This window comes from Ranitomeya imitator, chromosome 3 (assembly GCF_032444005.1).
Source record: "Ranitomeya imitator isolate aRanImi1 chromosome 3, aRanImi1.pri, whole genome shotgun sequence".
Lineage (NCBI taxonomy): Eukaryota > Metazoa > Chordata > Amphibia > Anura > Dendrobatidae > Ranitomeya > Ranitomeya imitator.
The window spans coordinates 749,827,840-749,852,677 of record NC_091284.1 but is presented as its reverse complement, the minus strand read 5'-3'; the positions used below and the strand labels follow the sequence as shown (position 1 = coordinate 749,852,677).

General features: G+C 44.3%; 1 protein-coding gene across 1 annotated transcript in view; it reads right to left on the bottom strand.

Moving 5' to 3' along the window:
* Nucleotides 1–24,838, bottom strand: part of TRPC4 (transient receptor potential cation channel subfamily C member 4) — a 413,435-nt gene that overhangs the window by 84,484 nt on the left and 304,113 nt on the right. The window contains exon 4 of the mRNA XM_069758936.1: nt 257–587. Coding sequence (XP_069615037.1) covers nt 257–587 — 331 coding nt within the window. The remainder of the gene's footprint in view (nt 1–256; nt 588–24,838) is intronic.

Sequence of the window (24,838 nt, the reverse complement as noted above, 5' to 3'; positions counted from 1 at the left end):
AAAATGCAAAAAACATACAAATCCATATAAAATTCAGCAAAAAAATCAGCGTGTGAATAAGCCCTTATTTTTCTCACTTCTAGGCACCAGGATGAGAAATACAATACCACATCTAATCATTTCTGTGGCTGACACATTTCCAGATCAGCATAAAATATTTCACTCTTTAAACTACTCTTCGACAATAAAAATATTTGACATGCTACTGAAGTTCATGTAGACATCATGTATTGCATTTATTTAGTAATTCATTTACCCAAAACCCACGGTAATATCACCCATTCAATGGGCACTGGTGCGGGGCCTGGCTTGTTAATGTTGTATCCACTTTGAGAAGCTTGTAGTAAACAGAACAGGAAAGTCAAATGTGATGCGGTGTGGCAGATGAATTTGATGAACGGTTTCCTAATAAAAAGTCCGAGGTTGCTTTTTGGAGCTATCAAGTAACACGCAGAGAAGATAGGGAAAAGGAGTCCTATTATTACACATGTCACCATCTTCACTGCCCAATGTCGTCTCCTCCAGCCTGGAAATTCATCATACCAGCGGGAAGCAAGCAGCTGCTGACAGTTAGGTTGAGCGACAAACTGAAAAACACAAGGAGAAATAAAACAATTTACATGAATGTGAGGAGGCCACTGCTATAGTCAACATATCACTAGACGGTTCACGATACATTAATCTGAATGATTTATATGGGTTGTCTGTGATTTTAAATTGTTCACACATATCTGGAAATGAATAAAATAGCACAGTAACCCGAAGGCTACTTTCACACATCTGTTTTTGGCCTTCAGGCAGAATCCGGCGAATTTTGAAAAAAACAGATCCGGCGTAAAATGCAAAAAACTGATGCAACGGATCCGTTTTTTTGCTGGATCCATTTTTGTGTTTTTTGCTTTTTTTAAAATCAGGAATAAAGGAGAGAGAGAGAGAGAGAGGGTGAGAGAGAGAGAGACTCCATAATGAAAAATGCAGCCACGGGGCATGCTCAGTGTAAAAAAAATGAAATTGGTAGCCGGATTCACTCAATTCCCCTCACGTTTTGTCCGTTTATCGCCAGAAATGTTGCTGTGCGTTTTTTCGCCAGACAAAAAAAAAAGTTCATCTGTACATTTTCTCCGACCGCCGGAAAACTAATTTTTGACTTATTTGGCAAAAAACGGATGAACCGTTAGGCCATCCGGCGCTAATACAAGTCTATGAGAATAAAAACGGATCCGGCGGAAAAAAAAAATCCGTTTTTTCGAAACTTGCCGGATTGTGCCTGACGGAAAAAACCTGATGTGTGAAAGTACCCTTAGGCTACTTTCATACTAGCGTCGGTATGGGGCCGTCGTCATACGTCGGCACGATTTACCGACTCAAACTGCGAAAAAAATGAACAACGGGGCAGCGGATGCAGTTTTACAATGCATCCCCTGCCCCAATGTAAGGTCCGGGGAGGAGGGGGAGGAGCTCCGGCATGCGCGGTCAGAAATGGTGGACACTAGAGTTGAGCGACCTTGACCTTTTTAGAGTCGAGCCGGGTTTCGCGAAACCCGACTATCTCAAAAGTCGGGTCGAGTGAAATCGGCCGATTATGACGTAAAGTCGGGATCGACCGAAACACGAAACCCAATGCAAGTAACATAGTAACATAGTAACATAGTAACATAGTTAGTAAGGCCGAAAAAAGACATTTGTCCATCCAGTTCAGCCTATATTCCATCATAATAAATACCCAGATCTACGTCCTTCTACAGAACCTAATAATTGTATGATACAATATTGTTCTGCTCCAGGAAGACATCCAGGCCTCTCTTGAACCCCTCGACTGAGTTCGCCATCACCACCTCCTCAGGCAAGCAATTCCAGATTCTCACTGCCCTAACAGTAAAGAATCCTCTTCTATGTTGGTGGAAAAACCTTCTCTCCTCCAGACGCAAAGAATGCCCCCTTGTGCCCGTCACCTTCCTTGGTATAAACAGATCCTCAGCGAGATATTTGTATTGTCCCCTTATATACTTATACATGGTTATTAGATCGCCCCTCAGTCGTCTTTTTTCTAGACTAAATAATCCTAATTTCGCTAATCTATCTGGGTATTGTAGTTCTCCCATCCCCTTTATTAATTTTGTTGCCCTCCTTTGTACTCTCTCTAGTTCCATTATATCCTTCCTGAGCACCGGTGCCCAAAACTGGACACAGTACTCCATGTGCGGTCTAACTAGGGATTTGTACAGAGGCAGTATAATGCTCTCATCATGTGTATCCAGACCTCTTTTAATGCACCCCATGATCCTGTTTGCCTTGGCAGCTGCTGCCTGGCACTGGCTGCTCCAGGTAAGTTTATCATTAACTAGGATCCCCAAGTCCTTCTCCCTGTCAGATTTACCCAGTGGTTTCCCGTTCAGTGTGTAATGGTGATATTGATTCCCTCTTCCCATGTGTATAACCTTACATTTATCATTGTTAAACCTCATCTGCCACCTTTCAGCCCAAGTTTCCAACTTATCCAGATCCATCTGTAGCAGAATACTATTTTCTCTTGTATTAACTGCTTTACATAGTTTTGTATCATCTGCAAATATCGATATTTTACTGTGTAAACCTTCTACCAGATCATTAATCAATGGGGCAGCATAGTCGGCAGTGAGTGGGGGCCAGGAAAACACCTAGAGTGCCCATTTTAATGTCAAAACCATCCATTCTTCTTAATGAAGCTTGTCAAGCGTAATTTACCTTATAATAATTGGAAGGCATTTGAAATTGGGGGTCATTTGGCTAAAGTTGTGGTGGGTAGGGCCGGTTCAAGTAATTAGTGGGCCCAGGAAATCTGGACCACGTCACGGCAGTGGAGCAGGGAGAGGTAAGTATTTCAACTTTGCAAGTGCTGTGAACCTGAGCAAGCAGGGGGGGCCCACTCGTTGGCATTGGCACTGGCACAGGGCCCCTCAAAGTACAGCGGTGTGTTTGCATGGCGGGGGCGCCTCCCACCGGCAGCAACACTTTTGCGTACCATGAGAGGCCCTGTGCCAGTGACGTCGCCAACTAGTATTCCTCCCCCCACCTGATGAAGGAACCTGCACTTTCATCTGCACCTTCCTGTTTGTCCCCGTGTAAGGTGGTATGGTATGCGGGAAGGGGGACCTGACTTTCAGCAGGGTCACAATCTTGCAGTGTAGCGTGCACGGGAAATGTTGCGTTATGGGTCAATGTACCAGCAGACTCATCTATCACTGGCTGGGCAATGGGCAGGATGAGGAGGAAACACAGATATAGGCCCAAAGAATAAAGTGGGCTAAATGCAGTTCAAAATTGGTAACACAGGACTAATCAGGGGGCATTGCAGTGGAGGACAACTGGAATGAGAGGCTGACACAGAGAGTAGGCCCAAATCAGTAAGTAGTCGAAATGCAGTTCAAAATTGGCAACAGTAGTAAACAGGCGGCACAGCTTTGTTCAGTGGAGGAGAACAACAAGGAGTGGCAGACACCGATAGTAGGCCCCAACCCAACTAGTAGGCCAAATGCAGTCTAACATTAACAACTACTTAACGAGTGCCTGAAAACGGAATTTCAGGACAGGAAACCAGGAGAACAGCAAGGAGCGGCAGACACTGATAGTAGGCCCCAAACCAACTAGTACGCCAAATGCAGTTGTTCCGTTTAACCACAATTTAATGAGAGCCTGAAGATAGAAGTTCAGGAAAGGCAACCTGGAGAACACCTTGGAGTGGAACACACCATCTCTCTACACCCCATACCCAATTTGTAGGTCTAATGCAGCGTAGTTTCCAACAACTACTAAACGAGAGCATGATGATCGAAGCATTGGCGAGGAAACCTGGGGAACACCTTGGAGTGGAACACACCATCTCTCTACAGTGGAACACACCATCTCTCTACACCCCATACCCAATTTGTAGGCCTAATGCAGCGTAGTTTCCAACAACTACTAAACGAGAGCCGGAAGATCGAAGCAATGGAGAGGAAACCTGGGGAACACCTTGGAGTGTAACACACCATCTCTCTACACCCCATACCCAATTTGTAGGCCTAATGCAGCGTAGTTTCCAACAACTACTAAACGAGAGCCGGAAGATCGAAGCAATGGAGAGGAAACCTGGGGAACACCTTGGAGTGTAACACACCATCTCTCTACACCCCATACCCAATTTGTAGGCCTAATGCAGCGTAGTTTCCAACAACTACTAAACGAGAGCCGGAAGATCGAAGCAATGGAGAGGAAACCTGGGGAACACCTTGGAGTGTAACACACCATCTCTCTACACCCCATACCCAATTTGTAGGCCTAATGCAGCGTAGTTTCCAACAACTACTAAACGAGAGCCGGAAGATCGAAGCAATGGAGAGGAAACCTGGGGAACACCTTGGAGTGTAACACACCATCTCTCTACACCCCATACTCAATTTGTAGGCCTAATGCAGCGTAGTTTCCAACAACTACTAAACGAGAGCATGATGATCGAAGCATTGGCGAGGAAACCTGGGGAACACCTTGGAGTGGAACACACCATCTCTCTACAGTGGAACACACCATCTCTCTACACCCCATACCCAATTTGTAGGCCTAATGCAGCGTAGTTTCCAACAACTACTAAACGAGAGCCGGAAGATCGAAGCTCAGGAAAGGCAACCTGGAGAACACCTTGGAGTGGAACACACCATCTCTCTACACCCCATACCCAATTTGTAGGCCCAATGCAGCGTAGTTTCCAACAACTACTAAACGAGAGCCGGAAGATCGAAGCAATGGAGAGGAAACCTGGGGAACACCTTGGAGTGTAACACACCATCTCTCTACACCCCATACCCAATTTGTAGGCCTAATGCAGCGTAGTTTCCAACAACTACTAAACGAGAGCCAGAAGATCGAAGCAATGGAGAGGAAACCTGGGGAACACCTTGGAGTGTAACAAACCCTCTCTCTACACCACGGAAGGGCTGATTCTTAGGAAGGAAGGCTGTCGGAAAGAAGCAGGGCGCGTCCGAGGGTGATTATATTCTTATTAGGTATATACTCACCCTCGGACGCGCCCTGCTTCTTTATTTGTAATGAATGTTTATTTGCAATGTGGTTTTGACTTACTCTATTTTTTTGGTAAATAATGATTTTATTATTTTCATTGTTTTGCATCTTCTTGGCAATAATATAAAGAAGACGCGACAGGACAACACTCGGTGGATGCCATATCTGTGTTTAAAATTGAAAAAACCTTTCAGTTAACTACTTGCAGGAGAAAGTTATTGTAGCTGGTGGCCATTTTTAGTACTGTACCAGATTTTTGTTGTATGTGTTTGTTTTTAATGTTAAAATGTCTGCATTTGATATCTCTCCAGTATTTTCTTTTTTATAAGCAAAATACTTATTTTTATATTTTCTGATGTTGGTTCCAGGGGTACACGGGCAGCAGTGGTGTGGTCAGTGGAGGCCTAGTGGAAGGAGTGACCACAGACAGGCATCGAAGGCCTAAAATAATAACACATGGCTGTAGGCAATTTTAAATTGGTTCCAGGGGTACACGGGCAGCAGTGGTGTGGTCAGTGGAGGCCTAGTGGAAGGAGTCACCGCAGACAGGCATCGAAGGCCTAAAATAATAACACATGGCTGTAGGCAATTTTAAATTGGTTCCAGGGGTACACGGGCAGCAGTGGTGTGGTCAGTGGAGGCCTAGTGGAAGGAGTGACCGCAGACAGGCATCGAAGGCCTAAAATAATAACACATGGCTGTAGGCAATTTTAAATTGGTTCCAGGGGTACACGGGCAGCAGTGGTGTGGTCAGTGGAGGCCTAGTGGAAGGAGTCACCGCAGACAGGCATCGAAGGCCTAAAATAATAACACATGGCTGTAGGCAATTTTAAATTGGTTACAGGGGTACACGGGCAGCAGTGGTGTGGTCAGTGGAGGCCTAGTGGAAGGAGTGACCGCAGACAGGCATCGAAGGCCTAAAATAATAACACATGGCTGTAGGCAATTTTAAATTGGTTCCAGGGGTACACGGGCAGCAGTGGTGTGGTCAGTGGAGGCCTAGTGGAAGGAGTCACCGCAGACAGGCATCGAAGGCCTAAAATAATAACACATGGCTGTAGGCAATTTTAAATTGGTTCCAGGGGTACACGGGCAGCAGTGGTGTGGTCAGTGGAGGCCTAGTGGAAGGAGTGACCGCAGACAGGCATCGAAGGCCTAAAATAATAACACATGGCTGTAGGCAATTTTAAATTGGTTACAGGGGTACACGGGCAGCAGTGGTGTGGTCAGTGGAGGCCTAGTGGAAGGAGTGACCGCAGACAGGCATCGAAGGCCTAAAATAATAACACATGGCTGTAGGCAATTTTAAATTGGTTACAGGGGTACACGGGCAGCAGTGGTGTGGTCAGTGGAGGCCTAGTGGAAGGAGTGACCGCAGACAGGCATCGAAGGCCTAAAATAATAACACATGGCTGTAGGCAATTTTAAATTGGTTCCAGGGGTACACTGGCAGCAGTGGTGTGGTCAGTGGAGGCCTAGTGGAAGGAGTCACCGCAGACAGGCATCGAAGGCCTAAAATAATAACACATGGCTGTAGGCAATTTTAAATTGGTTCCAGGGGTACACGGGCAGCAGTGGTGTGGTCAGTGGAGGCCTAGTGGAAGGAGTGACCGCAGACAGGCATCGAAGGCCTAAAATAATAACACATGGCTGTAGGCAATTTTAAATTGGTTACAGGGGTACACGGGCAGCAGTGGTGTGGTCAGTGGAGGCCTAGTGGAAGGAGTGACCGCAGACAGGCATCGAAGGCCTAAAATAATAACACATGGCTGTAGGCAATTTTAAATTGGTTCCAGGGGTACACGGGCAGCAGTGGTGTGGTCAGTGGAGGCCTAGTGGAAGGAGTCACCGCAGACAGGCATCGAAGGCCTAAAATAATAACACATGGCTGTAGGCAATTTTAAATTGGTTCCAGGGGTACACGGGCAGCAGTGGTGTGGTCAGTGGAGGCCTAGTGGAAGGAGTGACCGCAGACAGGCATCGAAGGCCTAAAATAATAACACATGGCTGTAGGCAATTTTAAATTGGTTACAGGGGTACACGGGCAGCAGTGGTGTGGTCAGTGGAGGCCTAGTGGAAGGAGTGACCACAGACAGGCATCGAAGGCCTAACATAACAAAAATGTCAATACAATGGTATTGTCAGTGGCAGGCATTGAAGGATGTCAGCGCATAGACTAAACATTGGTGGAGCTGTGAGATAATTTTGCAAGTGGTAGAGCACTGTTTGAGCTGGGGTGGGGGGAAACTGTCTTGTGGCCGGCGGTACAGGCCCAGGGCCCCTCATATTACAATGGTGTGTCTGACGTTGGGTGCGCACCACCACCGCCAGAGACACTTTATTGTACTAGGAGGGACCCAGTGGCAGTGCCGTCGACCAAAAGCGGGCTCACCCACCTATTCAGACAAACTGCACTCTCACGGGTGCTGTCGCCAAGTGTCGATACCACGGCCCCGTGTGGGGAGTTTGGCCATTTAGTGAGGTGTAAACATGTCGTATGCTGGACAATCAGGTGCAGAAAATTACGAGATTGGAAAAGGCATTCAGAAGTCCACAGGCAAGACCTTTTCATAGGAAAGCTAGGTGTCAGCCGGGCAAGGTGGGGCAAAAGATTTCGAAATCCAGTTGTGGTTCATTTTAATGAAGGTTAGATCATCTACATTTTGGGTAGCCAGACGAGTCCTTTTTTTCTGTTAGTATTGAACCTGCAGCACTGAATACTCTTTCTGATAGGACACTAGCTGCCGGGCAAGCAAGCTCCTGCAATGCATATTCTGCCAATTCTGGCCAGGTGTCTAATTTTGATGCCCAGTAATCAAATGGGAATGACGGTTGAGGGAGAACATCGATAAGGGATGAAAAATAGTTTGTAACCATACTGGACAAATGTTGTCTCCTGTCACTTTGAATTGATGCTGCAGTACCTGTCCTGTCTGCGGTCATAGCAAAATCACTCCACAACCTGGTCAGAAAACCCCTCTGGCCAACGCCACTTCTGATTTCTGCCCCTCTAACTCCTCTGGTCTGCTGGCCCCTGCAGCTCGTGTGAGAACGATCACGGGCGCTGTGTGCAGGGAATGCCAGAAGCAAACGGTCAACAAGAGTTGATTGTTTGGTTGCTAATATTAGTTCCAAGATCTCATGTGGCATTATATTTTGCAATTTGCCTTTATAGCGAGGATCAAGGAGGCAGGCCAACCAGTAATTGTCATTATTCATCATTTTAGTTATGCGTGTGTCCCTTTTGAGGATACGTAAGGCATAATCCGCCATGTGGGCCAAAGTTCCAGTTCTCAAATCTGCGGTTGTGCTTGGTTGAGGGGCAGTTTCAGGCAAATCCACGTCACTTGTGTCCCTCAAAAAACCAGAACCCGGCCTTGCCGCGCCACCAATTTCCAGTGGCCCCGGAAAAGCTTCCTCATTAAAAATATAATCATCCCCATCATCCTCCTCGTCCTCCTCCTCCTCTTCGCCCGCTACCTCGTCCTGTACACTGCCCTGGCCAGACAATGGCTGACTGTCATCAAGGCTTTCCTCTTCCTCAGCTGCAGACGCCTGATCCTTTATGTGCGTCAAACTTTGCATCAGCAGACGCATTAGGGGGATGCTCATGCTTATTATGGTGTTGTCTGCACTAACCAGCCGTGTGCATTCCTCAAAACACTGAAGGACTTGGCACATGTCTTGAATCTTCGACCACTGCACACCTGACAACTCCATGTCTGCCATCCTACTGCCTGCCCGTGTATGTGTATCCTCCCACAAAAACATAACAGCCCGCCTCTGTTCACACAGTCTCTGAAGCATGTGCAGTGTTGAGTTCCACCTTGTTGCAACGTCTATGATTAGGCGATGCTGGGGAAGGTTCAAAGAACGCTGATAGGTCTGCATACGGCTGGAGTGTACGGGCGAACGGCGGATATGTGAGCAAAGTCCACGCACTTTGAGGAGCAGGTCGGATAACCCCGGATAACTTTTCAGGAAGCACTGCACCACCAGGTTTAAGGTGTGAGCCAGGCAAGGAATGTGTTTCAGTTGGGAAAGGGAGATGGCAGCCATGAAATTCCTTCCGTTATCACTCACTACCTTGCCTGCCTCAAGATCTACAGTGCCCAGCCACGACTGCGTTTCTTTCTGCAAGAACTCGGACAGAACTTCCGCGGTGTGTCTGTTGTCGCCCAAACACTTCATAGCCAATACAGCCTGCTGACGTTTGCCAGTAGCTGCCCCATAATGGGAGACCTGGTGTGCAACAGTGGCAGCTGCGGATGGAGTGGTTGTGCGACTGCGGTCTGTGGACGAGCTCTCGCTTCTGCAGGAGGACGAAGAGGAGGAGGAGGGGGTGCGAACGGCTACAGCCAATTGTTTCCTAGACCGTGGGCTAGGCAGAACTGTCCCAAACTTGCTGTCCCCTGTGGACCCTGCATCCACCACATTTACCCAGTGTGCCGTGATGGACACGTAACGTCCCTGGCCATGCCTACTGGTCCATGCATCTGTTGTCAGGTGCACCTTTGTGCTCACAGATTGCCTGAGTGCATGGACGATGCGCTCTTTAACATGCTGGTGGAGGGCTGGGATGGCTTTTCTGGAAAAAAAGTGTCGACTGGGTAGCTCGTAGCGTGGTACAGCGTAGTCCATCAGGGCTTTGAAAGCTTCGCTTTCAACTAACCGGTAGGGCATCATCTCTAACGAGATTAGTCTAGCTATGTGTGCGTTCAAACCCTGTGTACGCGGATGCGAGGCTAAGTACTTCCTTTTTCTAACCATAGTCTCATGTAGGGTGAGCTGGACTGGAGAGCTGGAGATCGTGGAACTAGCGGGGGTGCCGGTGGACATGGCAGACTGAGAGACGGTGGGAGATGGTATTGTTGCCACCGGTGCCCTAGATGCAGTGTTTCCTACTACGAAACTGGTGATTCCCTGATCCTGACTGCTTTGGCCTGGCAAAGAAACCTGCACAGATACTGCAGGTGGTGCGGAAAATGGTGGCCCTACACTGCCGGAAGGGATGTTGCGTTGCTGACTAGCTTCATTGGCCGAGGGTGCTACAACCTTAAGGGACGTTTGGTAGTTAGTCCAGGCTTGCAAATGCATGGTGGTTAAATGTCTATGCATGCAACTTGTATTGAGACTTTTCAGATTCTGTCCTCTGCTTAAGGTAGTTGAACATTTTTGACAGATGACTTTGCGCTGATCAATTGGATGTTGTTTAAAAAAATGCCAGACTGCACTCTTTCTAGCATCGGATACCTTTTCAGGCATTGCAGACTGAGCTTTAACCGGATGGCCACGCTGTCCTCCAACAGGTTTTGGCTTTGCCACGCGTTTTGGGCAAGATACGGGCCCGGCAGATGGAACCTGTTGCGATGTTGATGCCTGCTGCGGCCCCTCCTCCTCCGCTTCAGAACTGCTGCCGCCTGCACCCTGTTCCCCCAATGGCTGCCAATCGGGGTCAAGAACTGGGTCATCTATTACCTCTTCTTGTAGCTCGTGTGCAACTTCATCTGTGTCACCGTGTCGGTCGGTGGTATAGCGTTCGTGATGGGGCAACATAGTCTCATCAGGGTCTGATTCTTGATCAGCACCCTGCGAGGGCAATGTTGTGGTCTGAGTCAAAGGACCAGCATAGTAGTCTGGCTGTGGCTGTGCATCAGTGCACTCCATGTCAGATTCAACTTGTAATGGGCATGGACTGTTAACTGCTTCACTTTCTAAGCCAGGGACGGTATGTGTAAAGAGCTCCATGGAGTAACCCGTTGTGTCGCCTGCTGCATTCTTCTCTGTTGTTGTTTTTGCTGAAGAGGACAAGGAAGCGACTTGTCCCTGACCGTGAACATCCACTAACGACGCGCTGCTTTGACATTTACCAGTTTCACGAGAGGAGGCAAAAGAGCTAGAGGCTGAGTCAGCAAGATAAGCCAAAACTTGCTCTTGCTGCTCCGGCTTTAAAAGCGGTTTTCCTACTCCCAGAAAAGGGAGCGTTCGAGGCCTTGTGTAGCCAGACGACGAACCTGGCTCCACAGCTCCAGACTTAGGTGCAATATTTTTTTTCCCACGACCAGCTGATGCTCCACCACTACCACTACCCTCATTACCAGCTGACAATGAACGCCCCCGGCCACGACCTCTTCCACCATACTTCCTCATTGTTTTAAAAACGTAAACAAACTAACGGTATTTGTTGCTGTCACACAAATTACACGGTGAGCTATAACTTCAGTATGATTTAGCTACCCCTTTACAGGTGAGTGAGACCACAACGAAAATCAGGCACAATGTTACACACTCTGTTGTTGGTGGCAACAAATGAGAGAGATGCCACACACGCAGGACTGTCACTGAAGCACAAATGTAAATATTAATCTCCCACTGATTTGATTTTTTTTTTTTTTTTTTAAGGGAGACTTTAGGAAAAAAAAATAATAGAATAAAATGATTTTTTGAGGAAGAATTTAGAAACCAAATAAAATAAAATGATTTTTTCAGGGAGAATTTAGAAAACAAATAAAACAAAAAAAGGCTTTCTATGGCCCACTGAGTGAGAGATGACGCACACAGGAGTCAGGAGTGGCACACAAGCCCAGAGGCCAATATTTATCTCCCACTGATTGATGTAGTGATTTTTTCAGGTAGATTTTGGAACCCAAATCAAGCTAAAAAAAATAATAGGCTTTCTATGGCCCACAATTGGAGAGAGAGAGAGAGAGATGGCACACCCAGGAGTCAAGACTGGCACACAAGCAGAAAGGGCAATATTAATCTCCCACTGATTTGTTTTTTTTTTGTTTTTTTTCAGGGAGACTTTAGGAAAAAAAAAATTGAATAAAATGATTTTTTGAGGAAGAATTTAGAAACCAAATAAAATAAAATGATTTTTTCAGGGAGAATTTAGAAAACAAATAAAACAAAAAAAGGCTTTCTATGGCCCACTGAGTGAGAGATGACGCACACAGGAGTCAGGAGTGGCACACAAGCCCAGAGGCCAATATTTATCTCCCACTGATTGATGTAGTGATTTTTTCAGGTAGATTTTGGAACCCAAATCAAGCTAAAAAAAATAATAGGCTTTCTATGGCCCACAATTGGAGAGAGAGAGAGAGATGGCACACCCAGGAGTCAAGACTGGCACACAAGCAGAAAGGGCAATATTAATCTCCCACTGATTTGTTTTTTTTTCAGGGAGACTTTAGGAAAAAAAAAATAGAATAAAATGATTTTTTGAGGAAGAATTTAGAAACCAAAGAAAATAAAATGATTTTTTCAGGGAGAATTTAGAAAAGAAATAAAACAAAAAAAGGCTTTCTATGGCCCACTGAGTGAGAGATGACGCACACAGGAGTCAGGAGTGGCACACAAGCCCAGAGGCCAATATTTATCTCCCACTGATTGATGTAGTGATTTTTTCAGGTAGATTTTGGAACCCAAATCAAGCTAAAAAAAATAATAGGCTTTCTATGGCCCACAATTGGAGAGAGAGAGAGAGATGGCACACCCAGGAGTCAAGACTGGCACACAAGCAGAAAGGGCAATATTAATCTCCCACTGATTTGTTTTTTTTTCAGGGAGACTTTTGGAAAAAAAAAATAGAATAAAATGATTTTTTGAGGAAGAATTTAGAAACCAAAGAAAATAAAATGATTTTTTCAGGGAGAATTTAGAAAAGAAATAAAACAAAAAAAGGCTTTCTATGGCCCACTGAGTGAGAGATGACGCACACAGGAGTCAGGAGTGGCACACAAGCCCAGAGGCCAATATTTATCTCCCACTGATTGATGTAGTGATTTTTTCAGGTAGATTTTGGAACCCAAATCAAGCTAAAAAAATAATAGGCTTTCTATGGCCCACAATTGGAGAGAGAGAGAGAGAGAGAGATGGCACACCCAGGAGTCAAGACTGGCACACAAGCAGAAAGGGCAATATTAATCTCCCACTGATTTGTTTTTGTTTTTTTGTTTTTTCAGGGAGACTTTAGGAAAAAAAAAATAGAATAAAATGATTTTTTCAGGAAGAATTTAGAAACCAAAGAAAATAAAATGATTTTTTCAGGGAGAATTTAGAAAACAAATAAAACAAAAGAAGGCTTTCTATGGCCCACTGAGTGAGAGATGACGCACACAGGAGTCAGGAGTGGCACACAAGCCCAGAGGCCAATATTTATCTCCCACTTTTTTTTTTTGTTCCAGGGAAAATTTATAAACCCAATAAAAAAAATAATAAATAGGCTTTCTATGGCCCACTATCTGAGAGACAGAGAGAGATGGCACGCTTAGGACTGGCACACAAGCCCAAAGGCCAATATTAATCTCCCTTTTTTTTTAAGGGAGAATTTATAAAACCAAAAAAAAAAAATAAATAGGCTTTCTATGGCCCACTATTTGTGAGAGAGATGGCACGCTCAGGACTGGCACACAAGCCCAGAGGCCAATATTAATCTCCCACTTTTTTTTTTTTTTCCAGGGAAAATTTATAAACCCATTAAAAAAAATAAAAAATAAATAGGCTTTCTATGGCCCACTATCTGAGAGAGAGAGATGGCACGCTTAGGACTGGCACACAAGCCCAAAGGCCAATATTAATCTCCCACTGATTGATTTATTGATTTTTTCAGGTAGAATTTAGAACCCAAATAAAGCAAAAAAAAAAAAAAAAGGGCTTTCTATGGCCCACTGACTGAGTGATGATGCACACAGGAGTCAGGAGTGGCACACAAGCCCTGAGGCCAATATTTTTCTCCCACTGATTGATGTAGTGATTTTTTCAGGTAGATTTTAGAACCAAAATCAAGCAAAAAAATAAATAGGCTTTCTATGGCCCACTGAGTGAGTGATGATGCACACAGGAGTCAAGAGTGGCACACAAGCCCTGAGGCCAATATTTTTCTCCCACTGATTGATGTAGTGATTTTTTCAGGTAGATTTTATAACCCAAATCAAGCAAAAAAATAAATAGGCTTTCTATGGCCCACTGAGTGAGAGATGACACAGACAGGGATGGCACTCTAGCAGAAATGTCAATCTTAATCTCCCACAAAAAAAAAAAAACAGGGAGTGTCCTTCAATTACTATCTCCCTGCAGTAATCTCAGCCAGGTATGGCAGGCAGCAATAAGGAGTGGACTGATGCACAAATTAAATCAAAAGTGTGTACAAACCAAAAAGATAGCTGTGCAGAAAGGAAGGAACAAGAGGATTTGTGCTTTGAAAAAAGCAGTTGGTTTGCACAGCGGCGTACACACAGCAATGCAGCTATCAGGGAGCCTTCTAGGGCAGCCCAATGAGCTACAGCGCTGAGGGAAAAAAAAAAAAAATGTAGCTTCCACTGTCCCTGCACACCGAAGGTGGTGTTGGGCAGTGGAAATTGCTACAGCACAAGCGGTTTGGTGGTTAATGGACCCTGCCTAACGCTATCCCTGCTTCTGACGAAGCAGCAGCAACCTCTCCCTAAGCTCAGATCAGCAGCAGTAACATGGCGGTCGGCGGGAACTCCCCTTTATAGCCCCTGTGACGCCGCAGACAGCAAGCCAATCACTGCAATGCCCTTCTCTAAGATGGTGGGGACCAGGACCTATGTCATCACGCTGCCCACACTCTGCGTTTACCTTCATTGGCTGAGAAATGGCGCTTTTCGCGTCATTGAAACGCGACTTTGCCGCGAAAGTCGCGTACCGCATGGCCGACCCCGCACAGGGGTCGGATCGGGTTTCATGAAACCCGACTTTGCCAAAAGTCGGCGACTTTTGAAAATGAACGACCCGTTTCGCTCAACCCTAGTGTTTACTGTTTAGTGCTAGGGTAACAAACACCAAAAAAAGAATGGAAGCCTCAAAAGCACACTTTGTAGCCCACAGATAGATGAGGCGTGCCACAGAACTACCACACTGTAAATTTTTTTTAATTTTAACCAAGATAGTGTATAGACTAAAAATTGGAATGTATGGATGAAAAAAAACTATTTTTATACCACATATAAAACATGAGCACCACCAGAAAAAATCAGTGTATAAACGTCCACAGACTATTATTGAGGTCACAATACATAAAGTTTATTGAATACATAAAACAGACCACAAGACAGGGCAACGAATAAAAGGGCAACAGATCTTCCCACATAGCAAGCAGGCGGAGAAAGGGCCATATGTGAAACCACCCGGGGGACAGTCATACAATCATACATGTATAGGTAGGTATAGGCAGGACATCCTGCACCAAAGACATGTCCCACATCACATACCTGTAGATAATGACAGGGTCACATAGAGGCACTCCCGCCCTCCCCGACGCGCGTTTCGGAAGTATACAACACTTCCTTCCTCAGGGGGATACTTAATAAAAATGAGTCACCATTAAATAAAAGCCCAGACCGGAAATACACGCCGGCCGGCAAGAGAGACACGCCCACCCCGCAGGCGTCACACCGGACCGCCGACACCAGGGAGCCAGAGTCCCCACGTGACCACGGCGTCTGGCGGGAGGCGGAGCCAATGGGCGGGACAAAGAACGTCCACTCCAAAGCGCCGCAACAGCCGCCGACGCCAAGGCAACAGGAGCCCTAAGCCACCATGACGCCAGTAGAGGGCGGGACTAACCAGCGGGACAAGGCGGAGCCCAGACAGAGGGAAGCACAGCCGCAGCCATATTCAAAGAGGCTCCTTTGTGAGCCTATGGTGCGTGTAGCCTTGGTCCAGCATTAGATGTAATGGGCCTTTGCCCTCTTTGAATATGGCTGCGGCTGTGCTTCCCTCTGTCTGGGCTCCGCCTTGTCCTGCTGGTTAGTCCCGCCCTCTACTGGCGTCATGGTGGCTTAGGGCTCCTGTTGCCTTGGCGTCGGCGGCTGTTGCGGCGCTTTGGAGTGGACGTTCTTTGTCCCGCCCATTGGCTCCGCCTCCCGCCAGACGCCGTGGTCACGTGGGGACTCTGGCTCCCTGGTGTCGGCGGTCCGGTGTGACGCCTGCGGGGTGGGCGTGTCTCTCTTGCCGGCCGGCGTGTATTTCCGGTCTGGGCTTTTATTTAATGGTGACTCATTTTTATTAAGTATCCCCCTGAGGAAAGAAGTGTTGTATACTTCCGAAACGCGCGTCGGGGAGGGCGGGAGTGCCTCTATGTGACCCTGTCATTATCTACAGGTATGTGATGTGGGACATGTCTTTGGTGCAGGATGTCCTGCCTATACCTACCTATACATGTATGATTGTATGACTGTCCCCCGGGTGGTTTCACATATGGCCCTTTCTCCGCCTGCTTGCTATGTGGGAAGATCTGTTGCCCTTTTATTCGTTGCCCTGTCTTGTGGTCTGTTTTATGTATTCAATAAACTTTATGTATTGTGACCTCAATAATAGTCTGTGGACGTTTATACACTGATTTTTTCTGGTGGTGCTCGATTTATGGACGTCAGTGTGTCCGTATATGTCCAACAATATACTATGGGTTATTTCTGAGAGACATCTTACTAATATGTGTTCCCATAGTTTCTTGTGGTTTCCGGTTTATTATTATTATTTCACATATAAAACATCTAAACAGTCCAACAGACTGTTCCATTATGTGTATATGAATTACACCAGCGCCCTCAATGACAAGGAAAACCTAAAAAATGATTTTGATTAAAAAATCGATGTGAATACTGTTCTGCCCAATGATGACAGAAGTATTCTGGGAGTGATACCTTTATTGGCTAACTAGAAAATAAATAATAATTGATTATTAATAATCAATTAATAATTGATAATAAATGATTGATTGACATCATTCAAGGTTATATATTCATTAGGTGACCATTATAAGGATTAGCATGGCAAACCATTTGATTTTAGTATTTAGTATTTTGCACATAGGATTTTTCACACAGGATCCTGAGTTTTGCCAGCAGCTGTATATCCTATTTTTTAATCATGATGTACAATAACAAATTGTATTGTGGTACCGTGTTAGCCAGAAAAATCGATGTGAATACTGTTCTGCCCAATGATGACAGAAGTACTCTGGGAGTGATACCTTTATTGGCTAACCAGAAAATAAATTATTATTTATTTTCTGGTTAGCCAATAAAGGTATCACTCCCAGAATACTTCTGTCATCATTGGGCAGAACAGTATTCACATCGATTTTTCTGGCTATCACGGTACCACAATACAATTTGTTATTGTACATCATGATTAAAAAATAGGATATACAGCTGCTGGCAAAACTCAGGATCCTGTGTGAAAAATCCTATGTGCAAAATACTAAATACTAAAATCAAATGGTTTGCCGTGCTAATCCTTATAATGGTCACCTAATGAATATATAACCTTGAATGATGCCAATCAATCATTTAACTATAACAATAATGTTCAATATAACAAGTAGAAAGCCAATGTCATGTTAAACTGTGCACAATAGCAAGCTTAACCCCTTTACCCCCAAGGGTGGTTTGCACGTCAATGACCAGGCCAATTTTTACAATTCTGACCACTGTCTCTTTATGAGGTTATAACTCCGAAACGCTTCAACGGATCCTGGTGATTCTGACATTGTTTTCTCGTGACATATTGTACTTCATGATAGTGGTAAAATTTCTTTGATAGTACCTGCGTTTATTTGTGAAAAAAACAGAAATTTGGCGAAAATTTTGAAAATTTCGCAATTTTCAAACTTTGAATTTTTATGCAATTAAATCACAGAGATATGTCACACAAAATACTTAATAAGTAACATTTCCCACATGTCTCCTTTACATCAGCATAATTTTGGAACCAATTTTTTTTTTTGTTAGGGAGTTATAAGGATTAAAAGTTGACCAGCAATTTCTCATTTTTACAACACCATTTTTTTTTTAGGGACCACGTCTCATTTGAAGTCATTTTGAGGGGTCTATATGATAGAAAATTCCCAAGTGTGACACCATTCTAAAAACTGCACCCCTCAAGGTGCTCAAAACCACATTCAAGAAGTTTATTAACCCTTCAGGTGTTTAATAGGAATTTTTGGAATGTTTAAATAAAAATGAACATTTAACTTTTTTACACAAAAAATTTACTTCAGCTCCAATTTGTTTTATTTTACCAAGGGTAACAGGAGAAATTGGACCCAAAAATTTGTTGTCCAATTTGTCCTGAGTACGCTGATACCCCATATGTGGCAGTAAACCACTGTTTGGGCGCATGGGAGAGCTCGGAAGGGAAGGAGCGCTATTTGACTTTTCAATGCAAAATTGACAGGAATTGAGATGGGACGCCATGTTGCGTTTGGAGAGCCACTGAAGTGCCTAAACATTGAAACCCCCCACAAGTGACACCATTTTGGAAAGTAGACCCCCTAAGGAACTTATCTGGATGTGTGGTGAGCACTTTGACCCACCAAGTGCTTCACAGAAGTTTATAATGCAGAACCGTAAAAATAAAAAATCATATTTTTTCACAAAAATTATATTTTTGCCCCCAATTTTTTATTTTTCCAAGGGTAAGAGAAGAAATTGGACCTCAAAAGTTGTTGTCCAATTTGTCCTGAGTACGCTGATACCCCATATGTGGCAGTAAACCACTGTTTGGGCGCATGGGAGAGCTCGGAAGGGAAGGAGCGCAGTTTGACTTTTCAATGCAAAATTGACAGAAATTGAGATGGGACGCCATGTTGCGTTTGGAGAGCCACTGATGTGCCTAAACATTGAAACCCCCCACAAGTGACACCATTTTGGAAAGTAGACCCCCTAAGGAACTTATCTAGAGGTGTGGTGAGCACTTTGACCCACCAAGTGCTTCACAGAAGTTTATAATGCAGAACCGTAAAAATAAAAAATCATATTTTTTCACAAAAATTATATTTTTGCCCCCAATTTTTTATTTTTCCAAGGGTAAGAGAAGAAATTGGACCTCAAAAGTTGTTGTCCAATTTGTCCTGAGTACGCTGATACCCCATATGTGGCAGTAAACCACTGTTTGGGCGCATGGGAGAGCTCGGAAGGGAAGGAGCGCCGTTTGTCTTTTCAATGCAAAATTGACAGGAATTGAGATGGGACGCCATGTTGCGTTTGGAGAGCCACTGATGTGCCTAAACATTGAAACCCCCCACAAGTGACACCATTTTGGAAAGTAGACCCCCTAAGGAACTTATCTGGATGTGTGGTGAGCACTTTGACCCACCAAGGGCTTCACAGAAGTTTATAATGCAGAGCCTTTTATTTTTGTGGGAAAAAAACAAAATTTTTTTCCCACAAAAATTATTTTTTAGCCCCCAGTTTTGTATTTTCCCTAGGGTAACAGGAGAAATTGGACCCCAAAAGTTGTTGTCCAATTTGTCCTGAGTACGCTGATACCCCATATGTGGGGGGGAACCACCGTTTGGGCGCATGGGAGGGCTCGGAAGGGAAGGAGCGCCATTTGGAATGCAGACTTAGATGGAATGGTCTGCAGGCGTCACATTGCGTTTGCAGAGCCCCTAATGTACCTAAACAGTAGAAACCCCCCACAAGTGACACCATTTTGGAAAGTAGACCCCCTAAGGAACTCATCTTGATGTGTTGTGAAAGCTTTGAACCCCCAAGTATTTCACTACAGTTTATAACGCAGAGCCATGCAAATAAAAAATATTTTTTTTCCACAAAAATTATATTTTAGCCCCCAGTTTTGTATTTTTCCAAGGTTAGCAGGAGAAATTGGACCCTAAATGTTGTTGTCCAATTTGTCCTGAGTACGCTGATACCCGATATGTGGGGGGGAACCACCGTTTGGGCACATGGGAGGGCTCGGAAGGGAAGGAGCATCATTTGGAATGCAGACTTAGATGGATTGGTCTGCAGGCGTCACATTGCGTTTGCAGAGCCCCTAATGTACCTAAACAGTAGAAACCCCCCACAAGTGACCCCATATTGGAAACTAGACCCCTCAAAGAACTTATCTAGATGTGTTGTGAGAACTTTGAACCCACAAGTGTTTCACTACAGTTTATAACGCAGAGCCGTGAAAATAAAAAATCTTTTTGTTTTCCCAGAAAAATTATTTTTTAGCCCCCAGTTTTGTATTTTCCCAAGGGTAACAGGAGAAATTGTTCCACAAAAGTTGTTGTCCAATTTGTCCTGAGTACGCTGATACCCCATATGTTGGGGTAAACCCCTGTTTGGGCACACAGGAGAGCTCGGAAGGGAAGGAGCACTGTTTTACTTTTCAACGCAGAATTGGCTGGAATTGAGATCGGACGCCATGTCGTGTTTGGAGAGCCCCTGATGTGCCGAAACAGTGGAAACCCCCCAATTATAACTGAAACCCTAATCTAAACACACCCCTAACCCTAATTCCAACGGTAACCCTAACCACACCTCTAACCCTGACACACCCCTAACCCTAATCCCAACCCTATTCCCAACTGTAAATGTAATCTAAACCCTAACCCTAACTGTAGCCCCAAACCTAACCCTAACCCTAGCCCTAACCCTAGCCCTAACCCTAGCCCTAACCCTAACCCTAACCCTAGCCCTAACCCTAGCCCTAACCCTAGCCCTGGCCCTAACCCTAGCCCTAACCCTAACCCTAGCCCTAACCCTAGCCCTAACCCTAGCCCTAACCCTAACCCTAGCCCTAGCCCTAACCCTAGCCCTAACCCTAGCCCTAACCCTAGCCCTAGCCCTAGCCCTAACCCTAGCCCTAACCCTAGCCCTAGCCCTAACCCTAGCCCTAACCCTAGCCCTAATGGGAAAATGGAAATAAATACATTTTTTTTTATTTTTCCCTAACTAAGGGGGTGATGAAGGGGGGTTTGATTTACTTTTATAGCGAGTTTTTTAGCGGATTTTTATGATTGGCAGCCGTCACACACTGAAAGACCCTTTTTATTGCAAAAAATATTTTTTGCAATACCACATTTTGAGAGCTATAATTTTTCCATATTTTGGTCCACAGAGTCACGTGAGGTCTTGTTTTTTGCGGGACGAGTTGACGTTTTTATTGAAAACATTTTTGGGCACGTGACATTTTTTGATCGCTTTTTATTCCGATTTTTGTGAGGAAGAATGACCAAAAGCCAGCTATTCATGAATTTCTATTGGGGGAGGCGTTTATACCGTTCCGCGTTTGGTAAAATTGATAAATCAGTTTTATTCTTCGGGTCAGTACGATTACAGCGATACCTCATTTATATCATTTTTTTATGGTTTGGCGCTTTTATACGATAAAAACTATTTTACAGAAAAAATAATTATTTTTGCATCGCTTTATTCTCAGGACTATAACTTTTTTATTTTTTTGCTGATGATGCTGTATGGTGGCTCTTTTTTTGCGGGACAATATGACGCTTTCAGCGGTACCATGGTTATTTATATCTGTCCTTTTGATCGCGTGTTATTCCACTTTTTGTTCGGCGGTATGATAATAAAGCGTTGTTTTTTGCCTCGTTTTTTTTTTTTTTTCTTACGGTGTTTACTGAAGGGGTTAACTAGTGGGACAGTTTTATAGGTCGGGTCGTTACGGACGCGGCGATACTAAATATGTGTACTTTTATTGTTTTTTTTTTTTATTTAGATGAAGAAATGTATTTATGGGAATAATATATATTTTTTTTTTCATTATTTTGGAATATTTTTTTTTAATTTTTTTTACACATTTGGAAAATTTTTTTTTAACTTTTTTACTTTGTCCCAGGGGGGGACATCACAGATCAGTGATCTGACAGTTTGCACAGCACTCTGTCAGATCACTGATCTGATATGCAGCGCTGCAGGCTTCACAGTGCCTGCTCTGAGCAGGCTCTGTGAAGCCACCTCCCTCCCTGCAGGACCCGGATCCGCGGCCATCTTGGATCCGGAGCTGGACTGAGCAGGGAGGGAGGTGAGACCCTCGCAGCAACGCGATCACATCGCGTTGCTCCGGGGGTCTCAGGGAAGCCCGCAGGGAGCCCCCTCCCTGCGCGGTGCTTCCCTGCACCGCCGGCACATCGCGATCATCTTTGATCGCGGTGTGCCAGGGGTTAATGTGCCGGGGGTGGTCCGTGACAGCTCCTGGCACATAGTGCCGGATGTCAGCTGCGATAAGCAGCTGACACCCGGCTGCGATCGGCCGCGCTCCCCCCGTGAGCGCGGCCGATCGGCTATGACGTACTATCCCGTCCAGGGTCAGATAAGCCCAGGGCACCTCGACGGGATAGTACGTCTAAGGTCACAGAGGGGTTAATATCCAAATTAAAATAGCTAGCAGCCGTATCTAGTTAATCCCACACACTGTAGTGCAAACTGCTCATATAGTTGTCCCTAAATGATGAGCAAACAACTCCAATGAATGCGTTCACATCACAAAAAATCTATATAAGCCAGGCAGACAAACTTGTGTACTGTGATAAATCTCAAGGCTAATGGCAGTGCAATGCATTACAAATGGCTTGTGACAGGACCAGGCAACAAAAAAGACCTTCTGCAATGAAATCAATAACAGCAGAAGACTGCTCACCTGTTGGAGGAAAAAAAAAATGCAGCTATGGTGGCGACTAACCTGCTGAGTACCTGTTCCTCGTTTTTCTGCTGGGGCTGCAGATGGCAATGGGTAAACGGAGCTTCAAGAGATCAAGAGGTACGCGCAGAGCCAAGGGAGCCCTGGCCGGTGGCGTCTCTGGTTGCACGGCAATAGAAAAAAATGGCTGACAGAGGCTGGCCGGCATGTGACGTCACAGCACTATGGAGTGCATAAATGGCCAAAAGAGTTACCAACGCGTTTCGGGGAATACATGGTTCCCCTTCATCAGGGTGTCACATGTTTCATTATGTGGCTTGTATTTTTTAAAATTTTCAAACCATAAAATACTGTATACACCAAGAGTATCAGACCAAAAAGTGGAATGTATGGCTGAAAAGCTAAGATATGAAGATCACAGACCAGACGTGTGACTGAGATAACAGACTGTTTCAATATGTGAGATGTATTTTTTTAAATTTTAAAAACCACAACATACTGTATACACCAAGGGTAGAAGTCTAGTAGATCGAAAAATGCAATATATGCCTGCAAAGCAAGGATATGGACACCACAGATACACTCTGTGTCTGACAGAGATAACAGAGTAATCAAAATGGGTTCTTGATTTTTTTGGCCCACCAAAATTGTGTCCATAAGTAGGCTATGACACTAAAATAAAACATTTAGAGAATTGTACAAACATTTCCCCATAGGCGGTATATTTAAAAAAAATATTTCATAGGTATCACAGATACCGTTTCCAAAAAATGGACTGGCTGTAGCAGTGCAGAACCCATTAACCCTAGTGATCTAGTGGCGGAGAATGAGGAGACATAATGAAAGATCAATCATACAGAAATAAAAAAAGTGAATAAAGGATGTAAATCCACCTTTGAAAGAAAATAACAAAAGGGAAGGGTGAACAAAGGTTTATAGATATGAAGCCAGAATGTGTCCAACAAGATATTTTGGTCCCTAGCAACAGCTCAGAGACAGGTATAAAATAAAAATATAATATAATAGTATTTTTAAAAAAAATTATATTGGAGAGGTATACAATAGGTCATAATTGGATAGTCCAGAGATAGGAAAAATGGAAAATATAAGAATAAATGGGAAGAATAGACGAACATCTCATTTTTGTGACATTTCCCTTTGGGTGAGTAACATTTAATTGGCTTCAAATTATTAACAGGCATCATGTAGACACTTTTGACAAAAATTGCACTGGTGTAGCCGCACAGAACCCGTTAACCCTGGTGATCTAGTGGTGGAGAATGAGGAAACATTGATGAAGGCCTTATTAAAAACTAGGCCCAATGTTAAGGAGCGGGTCTCCTAGACTTGTAATGCCGATACACGAAGTGCATGGGCTGACAAACATTTCCCCATTGGGGGTAAATTTGTAAAAAATATTTTATGGGCATCATAGACACCCTTGCCAAAAAATCAAAAATTGCACTGGTGTAGCAGCACAGAACACATTAAACCTGGTGATCTAGTGGTGGAGAATGAGGAGACTTTGATGAAGGCCTCATTAAAAAATAGGCCCAATGTAAAGGAGGAGCGGGTCCTTTAGACTTGTAATGCCCATACACGAAGTGCATGGGCTAGCAAACATTTCCCCATTGGGGTTAAATTTTTAAAAAAAATTTTATTGGCATCATGGACACTCTTGCCAAAAATTGCATTGGCTGTAGCAGCACAGAATCCATTAACCCTGGTGATCTAGAGGTGGAGAATGAGGAGACATAAGATAAATCATACTGAAATCAAAGAAAAAAATAAAAAATGTGAATCCACCCGTGAAAGAAAATAACAAAAGGGAAGGGTAAACACAGGTTCATAAATATGAAGCCAAAATGTGTCCAACGAGATATGTTTGTTCCTAGCAACAGCTCAGAGACAGGGATATAAATAAAAATATAATATAAAAGTATTTGAATAATTTTCTATTGTAGAGGTATACACTACCTCATTAGAGGACTGTCCAGAGATAGGAAAAATGGAAAATATAAGAATAAATGGGAAGAATAGATGTACATCTCATTATTATGACACATTCTCTTGGGGGAGTAACATTTGTTTTGGTTTCCAATTAGTAACGGGAATCATAAAAACTCACTTGCACAAAAAAATTGTGACTTTGGCAACACACAATCCATTCACCGTGGTGTTCTAGTGGTTGTGGATGATGAGGATGAGGATAAGGAGGAGGATAACACCAAACAGACCAAATCTGGAAGTGTATACCCATGTGTGGTTGTGAAGAGGTGCATGCGAATACACCTCCCCAAAAACAGAATGTATTAGAGGTTATGTTTCAATGTTTTCACTTGGTGGTGTACAGAAGTCTTGTCCAATCCAGCCCTTGTTCATTTTTATAAGA